The following is a 15,614-nucleotide window of genomic DNA, read 5'->3' as shown; positions in this document are numbered from 1 at the left end:
TCCAATCAATGGGTAAAATAAGGATACAAAGTAGGATATGTGACTTTGGGTCAGAATAGCAGAGGTATTTACTGCAGACCCCAAGAATGGTTCTGAAGACTATATTTCTTTAATGTATAACTTCAACATAGTCATAAGAGAATAAGCGGTCAAGTAAGGAAAAGGTGAATTATGTGCATAATCTATAGACCTGGTTCAAGGCTATGTAGCCTTTTGTAAGTTAAGGGAAGCTTGTGTTTCTTACCAAGAAGGATTTCTTTTAGATAAGTAAATTCTTAATTTAGTTGGTGCATGGACCACTATTAGGTGCATGGACCACTATTACTTGAAATAAAACAAATATAGAGCCCTATTTCACACATTATACAAGAAATATTCAGGTAAGTTAAAAATCAATATGTAGAATATAAGGAGTTTTAGAAGAAAATAGAACTAATATTTTTCATGACCTGAAGTAAAATATTCAAGCCTAGAAGTTACAAATACTGACAATATGATTATATTAGACATTTAACTATATAGTAATATACATATAAAAAAGTTCAAGGACAAGGAATAGAAAAGTATTTGCAACACATCTAAAACATGGTTAAGGTTTTTTTCTTTTTTTTAGGGAAAAAGTTCTACAAACTTTCAATCAAAAAATGGATAAAGAAAACCAAAAAGTCATTTAAAGCTTTTTTTTTAAATAATAGAAATAGGCAAGCAATATACTAAAACAGGTTTAGTTTCAACAAATAGTAAAGGAACAATTAAAATAACATCATTGTCACAGTCAGATTAATGAGTATTAAAAATATTGGAAGTATCAAGTATTGGCAAGTCTGAAAGGAACTGGCTATTCATAGAAACTTTTTCTTCATCTTAAAGCAGTCCCTTTAGCATATTTTGCATTCCTGGTTTGGTGGAGGTGTAGTCTTTTAGCCTTCTTTTGTCTGGGAAACTCCTTATCTCGCCTTCCATTTTAATTGAGAGCCTTGCTGGGTAGAGCAGTCTTGGTTGCAGGCCTTTTGCTTTTCATGACTTGGAATATTTCTTGCCATTCCCTTTTGACTTACAGTGTTTCTCTTGAGAAGTCAGCTGCTAAGCCATATTGGGGCTCCCTTATATGTTACTACCTCTTTCTCCCTTGCTTCCTTTAGGATTCTCTGTTTGTCTTTGAGATTTGCCATTTTAATCATGTTGTGTCTTGGAGTGGACCTCATTGGGTTCCTCTTGAATGGGACCCTCTGCTTCCTGGACTTGTGTGACTTTTTCTCTCCTCCAACTAGGGAAGTTTTTCATCATGACTTTTTCAAACAGGTTCTCTATCCCTTCCTCACCCTCTTCTCCTTCTGGTATCCCTATTATACGGATATTATGTTTCAGGTTGTCCTGCACTTCCCTCAATGCCTCTTCATTCTTTTTGAGTCTTTTTTCATTTTCCTGCTCTTTCTGAGAGCTTTTTTCTACCTTGTCCTCCAGCTCGCTTATTCGGTCCTCAGCATCATTGAGCCAGTTTTTGATGCCTTCGACTGTGTTTTTCAATTGAGAAATTGTTATCTTCATTTCCTCTTGTCTCTTATTGATAGTTTCTATGTCCTTTTTCATGTTGCTGTAGTTTGCAGTTAGTTCCTTAAAGTTTCCCTGTAGTTTTTTTGTAATTTTCTCTGAGCTCACTGAGCTCATTGAGCTTCCCTAGAACCGTTGTTTGGAACTCAATATCTGACATCCACTTGCCTCTATTTCATTTAGTTTTCCTTCTGGGGAATGCTCCTTTCCCTTCGAGTGGGGCATATTTCTTTGCCTTCCCATTATTTGTGAGACTCTTCTCTTTTGGTTCTGCTTCTTAAGTTGATCTGTCTTGATCTCCTAACTCCGTGGTATGAACTTCTGGTATGAACTTCTATGGTTGGAGACTGCTGTTTTTACTTTCTGGATCTGCATCTAATGATGTCAGATGTTGACTCTGTCCGACCTTAGACAGTCTGTTTGAGACTTCCAGTAATCCACTGCTTGTGGCTGTCTCCTTAAGCTGTTAATCTATTCACTCTGTACTCTGCAGGCCACCTTAGACAGCTCAGGGTGGGGCGGAGTCCCTCCTGGGGGCCGTTTCATTAGGTCCACTCAAGCTGCTGCTGTATGGGGGAGGAGTCCGCACTGGGATCCTGCCAGCCACTCTCTCCGTTCTGTCCCCAAAGCCTCTGTCCCCAGTCTCTCCTCAAGTGTTGCCAGACGTCTCTGGGCCTTTAGCCAGGGATCTACTGTCTGTGGCTGCCACTCTGCACTCAGCAGGCACCTTAGACAGCACAGGGCGGTGTGGAATCCCACCTGGGGGCAGGGCTTTTGGGTCCTTTGACCCTGGTGCAGCTCAGGGGGAGTGGTCTCTGCCTGAGCAAGATGGCCACTGCTGCATGGGGGATGAGTCAGCACCGAGATGCCACCGGCTATTCTCTCAGTTATCTTCCCAAAGCCTCCTTCCCCAGTCTCTCCTCAGGCGTCTCTAAACCACTCTCACCTGCCTTTGCCGGAGACCAGGGTAAATGGCTGCAAATAAAAATTTTGTGTTGGCCCTATAGAAGTCTCTTTGCATCTCTAGCCACCTGTCTCTGGCAGAGAGCAACCCTGCCACTTTTTCCAGCTGGCGTTTTTCTGTGTATCTTTTGGGCTCTGGTGCTGTGAGCTAGAGATCCCCACTTTTGGTTTAGACCCTGCTCTTCTCGGGGTGTGGGGGGATCTAACTGGCTGTTTCAATATCCTTCTGGTGCTGCTGCCCATGAGTGCCCCGCCCGCCTTCTCAGATCGGTACCACACTCCTTACCACTTAGATTGCGGCAAAGCTGATTCTTCTGTCTCTGAGGTTACAAGGGTCCTCTCTCGCCATTGTTCAGTTGTTTGTTCCAGAATTGGTTTCACAATTTAGTTGTAATTCCAGGTTGGTCCTGGGAGGAGGTCAGTGTAACTTCCACTCACTCCTCCGCCATTTTGATTCTCTGAAGCTAAATTTTTAAGTTTACTTTTTCATCAGGCCAGTGAACTTTATTCTTTTTTTTGTCAATATAAAGTAGATTGTCCCTTATCTTGATGACAGTGATAACTGAATTTAAAAGACTAGATCACTATAAATCAATAAAATGGAAAAATCTGAGATACTTATTTTTGCATATCAAGAACCTATATGATAAGATGTGACAATCTAAGACTCTTAATGAGTTAGTGTTATGTTTGTTTTCATGATAGAAGGAAGCATTTACTTAGGACAGAAGATAAACATAATGGTAATGAGCACATGCTTCTGGGTCACTGAGCTTGTATAAGCAATGTGGGGATCAGTCAATGTGGAGATGACCCTACTACATGTGAGGAGCCTTGGATCTCCTTGAGTGTATGATTTATGCCATTGTAATTGTGGTTCTACATTGTCAGTGTTAAAGCCTCATTCTCTGCCCCATACAACATTGAAACTACTTTGCTTACCCCTTGCTCCAAACCTCTACGTGGGTTCCATAGTTAACACCTAGCTTTTTTTTTGTAAGAAGTAGCATGATTTTAGTGAAATGTTTTAGAATAGTAAAATCCTATATTTTAAACCAGTACAATCACTGCAAATGATATATTCCTCAATCTAGTTGCTATCGTATCTAACAAAGGACAATTATAATGTGAGTATCTGTAAGTTGATTAATATAACTTAAGTTGGAGGCTGAGGTACTTTGGTATAGTCACATTTCTTTGGCTCCTCATTTAGCTAGATTTACTCTTGAGTCTGCCTCTATTAAGTAGAGCTGGATAGGACCAATGTATTCATTGGTTTCACTTAAATGTTTCCACACCAGCAGCAAGGAAAGTATAAGTTCTGGGATGAAGCTGTCCAGAGGTCGTTTTCCTCATCTATGTTGAACTGAAATCATCAGGTATTTCAGGGCTACATTGCCACTGTATATGGCTAAACTGAGTCTAATTAGTTAATAAACATATTAAGATTACTTTAAAATACAAATGTGGTTTAAATAATGATTAAAAATTCAGTTACATTTTTTTAAATTTATTGATTTTAGAGAAGGAGAAGAAGGGTGAGAGAAAGAGAAACATCAATTTGTTGTTCTACTTATTTATGCGTTCATTGGTTGCTTTGTGTACATGCCCTGACCTGAGATCGAACCTGCAACCCTGGCATATCGAGTTGACACTCTAACCATTCTAACTGGCCAGAATGAAACAATCAGTTTTTAATTCATAGAATGATAATATAGATTTTTTCTTTTTTTATCTTCAGATCATTATTTTAAAACTAACTTCTACTTGATTCTAAATTTTAGAGGAAATAATTACCTTTAAGTTGACTGGTTTTAGTCATGTCAACATGTCTGTACTTGTATGTCAAGCTGTCTACTTATGTGTGTTTATAACTACATTTTCATTTCTCTTTGCACAGAAATTCCAAGAAATACAGATATCATTTATTTATCAAAAATTAAAATTACATGGCATTTACATAGACTCTTTCTAGATATAATCAGTCTGTATTGCATAGCTGGCTTTACCAGGCTGTAATATCATTTTTTCTTAAAAACCATTTTAAGGTGCAACAAAATGCTCATTTCTGCAATGACTAAAATGACACCATTTAAACTTTATTTCAACCTTGGCTGTAGTGAAATTTGAAACCTTAAAATTCCTGTATTTGTTAATGACTTAAATAGATTTTACTTTCCCACTTGTAGAATTTGATTAAAGAATTTATTCTCTTCAAGGGTAGTATTTAGCAGAAGGGGAAGATTGTTTGGTGCAGGCAAATTCTCTTCTTTCAGGGCTGAAGAGTTCAATTGGTTGCTTACCAGTGTGCATAAAATAAAATTCACAAAGAGGCAAGGCTTGACTTCTGCCACAGAGTCAGGGAACCATCTCACATAGGATGTTATCAAGAGCCATCTTGTGGAGAAAGCAATCTTCCCTTGCATGATCACTTCTTGGGCCCTTATGTGAATATTACCTTAATGGAGGAACTAATGTTTACTTATTTGTACTTTTTGGTAGGCCTTTCTTACCTATGTTTTTCATATAACAGCTTTAGTTGACATAATCAGTTGCCTAGAAGACTTGCTACTTCTGATTACAAACGGCAAAAGAACATTAAATCAAAACTAATGAAATGTTTACATATACATGTGGTGTCACTCACAAAAATTCATCTTTTTATGTCAAAAGCAAAATTATGAACAGATTAGTAAATTAGAGGAGTTTTGTTTTAGTAGAAATCTACAACATTGGAAAATAGGCAAAGTAAATGGTACAGCTAAAAATGTGACCTTAAAGAACAAAATGAGAGGACAGGAGGTGCCCAAAGAACAAAATGACAGGACAGGAGGTGCCCAAAGAACTGTCTGTCTGGGATGGACAAAGACAAGCATGAATGTGACAGTGAGTGCGCAGACTCTTATCTGAAAATCTTTTAAAATCAGATCTATTGCTGAATATAATTTTGGAATTTTAGAGCATGACATTTCTGGTAGGTAATAGTTAAAATGTGTATTTCAGAAGTAAAAAAAAAATGCTGAGCTACATGGCCTTTAGTAGGTCTAATATGTCAGTGGGTCTCAAGCTTTTTAATTTAGTGTAAGTATGTATGAATAGCAAAGGGTCTCTTCTCTTGGTAAAGAGGTTTTCTAACTTAGATTATTTCTAAGCAGATGACATGGTCATGGTCTAACTAATGAAACTTCATATTGGTCATCACCTCTTAGACATAAATGACCAAATCTGAGAACTCAAGATTTCTTATATTCTTCGGAAGAAGCCACAGCTGCAATACTCTTCCTACCTGTGTCATAAAAGATAAATCACATCAGATAATTCTCTGACAAGTCTTCTCTAATGTTAAGCCCCAATGGTAATAGGTTAACTAGATATTTTAAGAAGGTAAATGCACTTGCAGTCATTTTGAGTAGTCTGAATAAGATACAATGGCCACAGATTGTTAAAGGACATTTTTTTAAGTGAGGGTTAATTTAGTTTAGTATCAGTGTGTACCTGGATAAATTTACTTTAAGTTGGTAAGAAGAAAACTAAAGATCAAATGTTCTGGAGTTAAATAGAAGTAATGATTGTATTTGTAAATATTTTAAATGTTGTGAATATATAAAGATAACTGGTTTTTATGTTTCAAAGGAGTGAATTTATGGTATGTGAATTATATTTTGATAAAGCCGTTTATTTAAGAAATGATAGCACAGGAAGGGAGTAATAAAAAATAAAAGTGGAAGTTAATGATGTAGAAAAGAGAAAAATGGAACAAATGAATAATTAAAAATTCTGGTTCTTTTATTCTAATAAATAAATAAAAGTAGATAAATCTCTAACCTAAAGAAGAACAAAAAGCAGAAATCACAAATGTGCAAAGAGGAAATGATAAGACAGAAGTAACGGCTGAAACAAAGGAAATATTTTTTAAAAATCACAGAAACTACTTTGTACCCTTTGTACAAACACGTTGGTAAAGTTGGATATTCTCCTGGAAAATATAGTTTATTAGAATTGACTCTAGTAGAAATAGAAAGCTTAAAAGACTAATTTCTGTAAAGAAACAGAGAATATTACAAAAGAGCTATGAGCAAAGCACCAGGCCCAGTGGTTTTACAGGGGGATTTTTACCAAATCTTTAAAAACTAGATAGTCCCAGTGCTGTTTAAATTGTTCTAGAGCATTTTCTAGAACAATTTAGGAACACTTTCAATTTTTTTAGGAAAGTTTTATAAGTTTCACTAAACCTCATCAAGATAACATAAAATAGAGTTAAAGATCATTATTACATACAAATACCAAAGCAAAAAATTAAATGAAGTAATATTGAACAGAATTCAGTTTTATATTAAGAAAACACCCATGAACAATTGCAGTTTATTCCAGGATTGCAAGAATGGTTCATATTTGGCAATCCATTAATATAACTCACCATATTAATATTAATACATTGAAGGAAAAAATCATACTGTTTTTTCCACAAATGCTGAACCAGCCTCTGGCAAACTGCAACATCCACTTCAGATGAAAGTACTTGAAAAAAATAGGAATTGATAGACACTACTTCAATATATTATAAACATATGCATTTATACATTTATAATATGTGTATTACATATGTGTATATATGCATACATACACACATACACATACTAATGGGGAAATATGGTACATTCCTACTAAAAGCAAGTTTGCTCATTAACGCTACTACAATTTAACACTCAGTCGGAAGTACTGGCCAATAAATTTAGACAAAAGGAAGGCAACGGAGGCATAAGAATTAGAGAAGATGTAAAACTCTATTTGCAGATAATATACTAATGTGCTTGGAAAACTGTAGAGAATTCATAATAAAGTTGTTTCAGACACTTACTGATACTGGTGCATAAACAAACAGACCAGTAGGAAAGAATGGAAAGTCTAGAAATAGAACCAAGTGTATATGGACTTTTAGTATATGATAAAAATGACATTTCAAATAATTGGAGCAAATGTGGATTTATTTTGACAACTTATTAAACATTTGGAAGATCATAGAATTGGATCTGTTGGATCTCAGCAGTTAATAAAAACCTGTCTAAATAGATGCATTGAACCTATACTTGTTTAGGAAATTATAAATTAAACCTCCTTCATTCACCATATATTCAACCCCCATACCCCTTATTACCCACTCTGCTCCCCTTTTGTTTGATTACCACCATATTGTTGTCTGTGTATATGAGTTTCTGTTTATTTGTTGCTTTCAGTTTTATATCCCACATATGAATGAAATCAAATGGTTCTTGACTTTTTCTCTCACTTATTTTGCTTAGCATGAATGATATTCTAAAGATGCATTCATGTTGTTGCAAATGGCAGTATTTCATCTTTTCTTATGGCTGAGTAGTATTCTATTGTATATATTTTAAATTACCGTTCATTTGGTATTTCATAATTTGTATTGTCTTCAATATGAACTGCATTTATCTTTGCCAGTTAAAATGTTCTTTTCCCTTCTGTTTTCTAATTTTAGCAAGTGAGTTAATGTCTAATTTTTTAATATTAGTTTAGCTATTTATTGATTACTGGTTCCTCTTTTTCTGTATTTATGTCTGAATTAACCTGTAATGTTATTTAATTGATTGCATATTGAAGATTTTGGATGAGATAAAATGTCTTTTTATTTTTCTTTTGAAATGTATTACTCTAATTTGAATCACAGTTTTAACATAGAATTTGAGATGTTCATATATGTTTTACTTTTGCTAGAAAGAAAATTAAATAAATGTAGTTCTAAAGTGGTCACACAAGTATAATATCTAAGTCTTAACTGGCTTGAGAATAGTCTCTTGTATTTTTCTAAATTTGTTCTCATGTCATTATATTATGAACTCAGGATAAGAACTATATCCCATTTTTTTATGCTGATGTAGTAATACTCAGTAACTCTTTGTTTAATGGATTAATGATTAAAACTTTCAAACACATTTAATCATTCTAATACCATGCAACATATTGTGAACTATATTACATGCACTTACCAAATACTAGCTGAAAAGACTGCAGGGAATTTAATTTTGTCATATTTGTTTACATATTCATTAATATTTTTAAGCTTTCTAGTTAGGAAAATACGCTAGTTTGTAGAAGCTATATATCCAGTTTCTTTCTCTTTTTTTTATTTTAGGAAAAACTAATAAAATATGCAACAGATAGTGAAACAGTGGAACCTGTTATCTCACAGCTGGTGACAGTGCTTTTGAAAGGTTGCCAAGATGCAAATTGTCAAGCTCGGTTGCTCTGTGGGGAATGTTTAGGAGAATTGGGGGCAATAGATCCAGGTCGGCTAGATTTCTCAACAACTGAAACCCAAGGAAAAGATTTTACATTTGTGGTAAGTAATAGTAATTTGGAATGATGAGAAGAGTTCTCTGTTGTCCTGGGGTTTCTATATTCCATTTATAAAGAACTCTTCAGTTTATCTTTGTGGAAGTTGATCTAAACTAGACAATTTATGTAACTTCTGAATTTATTCCCTAATGCTATTACAAAGTTCTTAAACCAAAAACAAAGTTTGAGCCCAGTCTGGTGTGCTGTGTTCTTTTAAATAGGCTTCCTAATCTAATTTTGACAAATACTTAAAAACTTAATTAACTAATTAAAAACTACTGTTTAAACACTATTGCTCCATAGCTCCATGGGAAAGTAATTTTCCAGGGTGTTCAAATTGTGTGTGTATAAAAAAATTTCTATGGTTGCATGACTTTGGGAAATCCTTTAAAAGAAAATAAAACAAACTTTTAATATATTGGTACACATTGTCAATCTCCAAGAGGAAGTTGTGCTAAAATTATTTCTTGGAGCTTTTCAAGTGACCAGACGTCCACAGAATGCAATATAGGAAATGACATATATACAGTTCTTTTCCCTCAGGGTTAGAAAACAAAAAAGACAAATTGTTGGAATTATATAAAAGTTTAATGATTCTAATATACCTTATAAATAGCCTTAAAAGCCTTAGATTTAGCTTCTTAGCTATAGATTATATTTTAGCTTTGGTACCTAACTTAGTTTGAACCTTACTGTTCTTTCCTTTCCTATGTTAAATTCACCATGAAAGATACTGTACACTTTAGAAAAATTGATACAAATTATCCTCGAATTTTTTTCTTATTTTTACTGAGACTGGAGTGGAAGATCCAAGTTTTGCCTATGGATTATTGATGGAACTAACAAGAGCTTACCTTGCATATGCAGATAACAGCCGAGCTCAAGATTCAGCTGCTTATGCCATTCAGGTAACAGTGCATATAGTCATTACTGGCTTTACGTATTGTCTTCTGGTAAGAAATTTTGTACTTTGGAAATTCTTATTTTTTAACTGTTATTTTTATTATCAAAGTAATGCAAGTTCATGATAAAAATTTCAGTGTACAGAGCATACCTTCTCAACAGATTGCTCTAGGTACTTTGAGAATTTTTCCATGTATGTATGAATATATATGTTTTCTCAACCAAACAAGGAGATCATATTACTTATGACAAGCTGTAACTTGATTTTTTTGTGTGTTTAACAGTCCACCATGGGTAATTTTCATGTTAGTATAATTTATTTTTTTCAATGACTTAATATTCAATGGGAGTATGTGGTTATTTAAGAAATTTAACACATTTAGGTTGTGTTTAATGTTTTACTTTTTCAAAAAAATGATTTAGAGAACATACTTATATGTGTGAGCACTGGAGTGAATATGGCATAATATAAATATCCAGAAATTAAAATATGTCTCAGAGCAAGTACAGAGTTATTTTTTTTGGCTTATTTGTTTATTTTTATCCTCATCCAAGAACATACTTACTGATTTTTTATTTTTTAATTTTTTTTTTTATTAATTTATTTACTTTTTAAATACATTTGTCTCTGCCTTCCCCCCACCTCTTTCCCTTGCCCCCTCGCACCTTCCCTCCCTCAGCTCTTCCCCTTTGGTTTTGTCCATGCGTCCTTGCTATATGTTCCTTGACTTTCCCCTTCCCTTCCCTTTCCCTGCCCCCCCTTCCCTCTTGTCTCTGTTGATTTCTTTTCCTTTCAGTGTTGCTGGTCATATTTTCCTTACATCTTTGCATTGTTGGTTAGGTTCCGCTTATAGGTGAGATCATATGGTATTTGTCTTTCGCCCCCTGGCTTATTTTGCTTAGCATGATGCTCTCCAGTTCCATCCATGCTGTCGCAAAGTTTAGTACTTCTTTTTTTCTTTCTGCTGCGTAATATTCCATTGTGTATATGTACCATAATTTTTTGATCCAGTCATCTACTGATGGGCATTTAGGTTGCTTCCAACACTTGGCTATTGTAAATTGTGCTGCTATGAACATTGGGGTGCATAGGTTCTTTTGTATTGGCGTTTTGGTGTTCTCAGGGTATAGTCCCAGCAGGGGAATCGCTGGATCAAAAGGCAGTTCCATTTTCAGCTTTCTGAGGAAATTCCACACTGCTTTCCATAGTGGCTGCACCAGTCTGCATTCCCACCAACAGTGGACTAGAGTTCCCTTTTGTCCACAGCCTCGCCAGCACCTGTTGTTTGTGGATCTGTTTATGATGGCCATTCTGACCGGTGTGAGGTGATACCTCATGGTGGTTTTGATCTGCATTTCTCTGATGGCTAGTGATGCAGAGCATCCTTTCAAATGCCTCTGGGCCCTCTGTATCTCCTCCTTAGAAAAGCATCTGCCCAGGTCCTTTGCCCATTTTTTGATTGGATCGTTTGTCTTCTTGGAGTAAAGTCGAGTGAGTTCTTTGTATATCTTGGAGATCAAACCTCTATCTGATGTATCATTAGCAAATATATTTTCCCAAATGGTTGGCTCCCTTTTCATTTTGCTGATGTTTTCTTTAGCCGTGCAGAAGCTTCTTATTTTGATGAGGTCCCGCTTGTTTATTCTTTCCTTTCTGTCCCTTGCTTTAGGAGACATATCAGTGAAAAAATTGCTGCGTGGGATATCTGAGAGTTTCCTGCCAATGTTCTCCTCTAGGACTTTGATGGTGTTGCGACTTATATTTAAGTCTTTTATCCATCTAGAGTTTATTTTTGTGTATGGTGTCAGCTGATGATCCAATTTCAATTTTTTGCATGTAGCCGTCCAGCTCTCCCAACACCATTTGTTGAAGAGGCTGTTATTGCCCCATTTTATGCTTCTGCCCCCTTTGTCGAATATTAGATGTCCATAGAGACCTGGGCTTCTTTCTGGGCTTTCTATTCTGTTCCACAGGTCTATGGGTCTGTTCTTGTGCCAGTACCAGATTGTTTTGAGTATAGTGGCTTTGTCGTAGAGTTTGATGTCCGGTATTGTGATCCCTCCTACTTCGTGTTTCTTTCTCAAAATTGCTGCGGCTATTCGAGGTCGTTTATGGTTCCATATAAATTTTTGAAATGTCTGTTCTATTTCTGTGAAATACGTCATTGGTATCTTAATAGGGATTGCGTTGAATCTATAAATTGCTTTTGGTAGTATGGACATTTTAAGGATATTAATTCTTCCAATCCATGTGCACGGTATATGCTTCCATTTATTTGTGTCTTCCTTAGTTTCTTTTTTCAATGTTGCATAGTTTTCTGCATACAGGTCTTTTGAGTCTTTGGTTAAATTTATCCCTAGGTACTTTATCTTTTTTCGTGCTATATCGAATGGTATATTTTTCCTGATTTCTTCTTCTATTGCATTGCTGGTGTACAAAAACGCCTTTGATTTCTGAATGTTGACTTTGTATCCAGCTGTTTTGCCAAATTCACTTACTAGGTTGAGGAGTTTTTTGGTAGAGTCTACAGGGTTCTCTATGTACACTATCATGTCATCTGCAAACAATGGTAGTTTTACTTCCTCCTTTCCTATTTGGATGCCTTTTATCTCTTTCTCTTGTCTGACCGCTGTGGCTAGGACTTCCAATACGATGTTGAAAAGAAGCGGTGAGAGCGGACATCCTTGTCGTGTTCCCGATCTTAGTGGGAAAGCTTTCAGTTTTTGCCCGTTGAGTATGATATTGGCTGTAGGTTTTTCATATATGGCCTTTATTACGTTGAGGAATGCCCCATTTATTCCCATTTTGCTGAGTGTTTTGATCATAAATGGGTGCTGTACCTTGCTTGTCAAATGCTTTTTCTGCATCTATCGAGATGATCATGTGGTTTTTGTCTTTTCTTTGATTTATGTGGTGTATCACGCTTACTGATTTGCGTATATTGAACCATCCCTGCATCCCGGGGATGAATCCCACTTGATCGTGATGGATAATCTTTTGAATGTATTGCTGGATGCGGTTTGCCAATATTTTGTTGAGGATTTTAGCATCTATGTTCATCAGCGAAATTGGCCTGTAGTTTTCTTTCTTTGTAGGGTCTTTATCTGGTTTTGGGATCAGGGTGATGCTGGCCTCATAGAAGGAGTCTGGCAGTCTTCCCTCCTCTTGGATTTTTTGGAATAGTCTGAGAAGGACAGGGGTTAGCTCTTCCTTAAATGTTTTGTAAAATATTCCTGGGAAACCGTCTGGCCCTGGGCTTTTGTGTGCTGGGAGTTTCTTGATTACTGCTTCAATTTCCCCAACTGTTATCGGTCTGTTCAAGCTTTCTGTTTCTTCCTCCTTCAGTGTTGGAAGATTATACTTTTCTAAAAATTTGTCCATTTCATCAAGATTTTCAAATTTCTTGGCATATAATTGTTCATAGTAGTTTCTGACAATCCTTTGTATTTCTGTGGTATCAGTTGTTATTTCTCCTCTTTCATTTCTGATATTATTAATTTGGGTCCTCTCCCTTTTTTTCTTGATGAGTCTGCTTAAAGGTTTGTCCACTTTATGAATCTTTTCAAAGAACCAGCTTCTGGATTGGTTGATCCTCTGAATTGTTCTTTTTGTCTCTATGTCATTCAGTTCTGCTCTAATCTTGACTATTTCCTTCCTTCTACTTGCTCTGGGATTTATTTGTTGTTGTTTCTCCAGTTCTTGAAGTTGTAGTGTTAGGTCTTTTATTTGAAATGTTTCTATCTTTTTAAGGTAAGCCTGTATTGCTATGAACTTCCCTCTCAGGACCGCCTTTGCTGTGTCCCATAGGTTTTGGACAGTTGTCTGTTCATTTTCATTTGTTTCCAGAAATTTTTTGATTTCTTCTCTTATCTCATTATTGACCCATTCATTGTTTAATAGTGTACTGTTCAGTCTCCATGAGTTTCCAAGTTTTTGAAGTTTCTCTTTGAGTTTGATTTCGAGTTTCAAGGCCTTGTGGTCTGAGAAAAAGTTTGGTATTATTTCAATTTTCCTGAATTTGCTGAGGCTTGCTTTGTGTCCTATCATGTGGTCTATCTTTGAAAAACTGCCATGAGCCTTTGAAAAGAATGTGTATTTTTCTTCTTTGGGATGTAAGATTCTATATATGTCAGTTAAGTCTCTTTGATTCAGTGTTTCATTCAGCGCCACGATATGTTTATTAATGTTTTGTTTGGAAGATCTGTCCATTTTTGACAGTGGGGTGTTGAAATCCCCTACTATCAGTGTGTTGCTATCTATATCTTTTTTGAAGTCATCCAACAATTTCCTTATAAACTTGGGGGCTCCTATATTGGGAGCATATAAGTTTACAATGTTGATGTCTTCTTGATAGATTCTTCCTTTAAGTATGATAAAGTGCCCCTCTGGGTCTCTCTTTATGGCCTTTGCTTTGAAATCTACTTTGTCTGATACAAGTATGGCAACGCCAGCCTTTTTCTCATGTCCATTTGCTTGGAATATTATTTTCCATCCCTTTACTTTCAATCTGTGTAGGTCTTTTGCTCTGAGGTGGGTCTCTTGTAGGCAGCATATGTGTGGGTCATGTTTTCTTATCCATTCAGCTACCCTGTGTCTTTTGATTGGGGCATTTAGTCCATTCACATTGAGAGAGATTACTGATAGAAACTTACTCATCTTTTCTCTTTGTACTTGTGTTCCTCTCTGTCTCATTCTTTTCCTTCATCTGCTTAAACCAGTCCCCTTAGCATATCTTGGAGTGCTGGTTTGGTAGAGATGTATTCTTTTAGCTTTCTTTTGTCTGGGAAACTCCGTATTTCTCCTTCTATTTTAATGGAGAGCCTAGCTGGGTAGAGCAGCCTTGGCTGTAGGCCCTTGCTTTTCATGGCTTGGAATATTTGTTGCCATTCCCTTCTGGCTTGTAGTGTTTCTGTTGAGAAGTCAGCTCCTAGTGATATCCGGGTCCCCCTTGTATGTTACTTTCTCCTTCTCCCTTGCTGCCTTGAGGATTCTCTCTTTGTCTTTGACATTTGCCATTTTAATGATGATGTGTCTTGGAGTGGACCTCCTTGGGTCCTTCTTGAGTGGGGTCCTCTGTGCCTCCTGGATCCATGAGAGCCTTTCTCTCCTCAAATTAGGGAAATTTTCCATCATTACTTTTTCGAGGAGGTTCTCTATTCCTTGCTCCTCTTCTTCTCCTTCTGGTATCCCTATTATACGGATATTATTGCGTTTCAGATTGTCCTGCATTTCCCTAAATGCCTCTTCATTCTTTCTGAGTCTTTTTTCCATTTCTTGCTCTTTCTGGGAGCTTTTTTCTACCTTATCCTCCATCTCACTGATTCGATCCTCAGCTTCATCCAGCCTGCTTTGGATTCCTTCTACTGTGTTCTTCAATTCAGAAATGGTATTCTTCATATCCTCTCGTGTCTTCTTGATAGTTTCTATGTCCTTTTCCAGGCTGATATAGTTTGCTGTAAGATCCTGATAGTTTCTCTGCAGTTTCTCATAGTTCTCTTTGAGCTGGCTGAGCTCATTGAGCTTCCTTAGAACCATTGTTTTAAATTCCGTATCTGATAGTTCCCTTGCCTCTATTTCATTTAGCTCTCTCTGTGGGGAGTCCCCTTTTGCACTCATTTGGGGGGAACTTCTTTTTCTTCCCATTTTTGTGAGAGTCTGTTAAGTATTTTTGTCCTTTACTTTTCTTTCTGGGCTTGCCTCTGATGATGTCAGTTGTTGACCCTATAGGGCCTTGGGTTGTTTGTTTGAGCCGTTCGGGAGTCTAATGCCTGTGTCTGTCTCCTGCTTGGAGCAGCTCTGTGACCCCTTCGGTCAGGGCTGGGCTATTTTTTGGGATCTC

At 36.4% G+C, this 15,614-nt stretch overlaps 1 protein-coding gene across 1 annotated transcript in view; it reads left to right on the top strand.

The window, feature by feature from the left end:
- The window catches only part of ATR (ATR serine/threonine kinase), a 146,750-nt gene that overhangs the window by 48,243 nt on the left and 82,893 nt on the right, over positions 1–15,614 (top strand). The window contains exons 22-23 of the mRNA XM_054575092.1: positions 8,669–8,875; positions 9,666–9,779. Coding sequence (XP_054431067.1) covers positions 8,669–8,875; positions 9,666–9,779 — 321 coding nt within the window. The remainder of the gene's footprint in view (positions 1–8,668; positions 8,876–9,665; positions 9,780–15,614) is intronic.

Source organism: Pteronotus mesoamericanus, unplaced genomic scaffold, assembly GCF_021234165.1.
Source record: "Pteronotus mesoamericanus isolate MK-2021 breed Mesoamerican mustached bat unplaced genomic scaffold, CSHL_Meso_final contig_27, whole genome shotgun sequence".
In the NCBI taxonomy this organism is placed as follows: Eukaryota; Metazoa; Chordata; class Mammalia; order Chiroptera; family Mormoopidae; genus Pteronotus; species Pteronotus mesoamericanus.
Note: the sequence above shows the minus strand (reverse complement) of the source record. Positions and strands in the feature narration are given on the sequence as shown.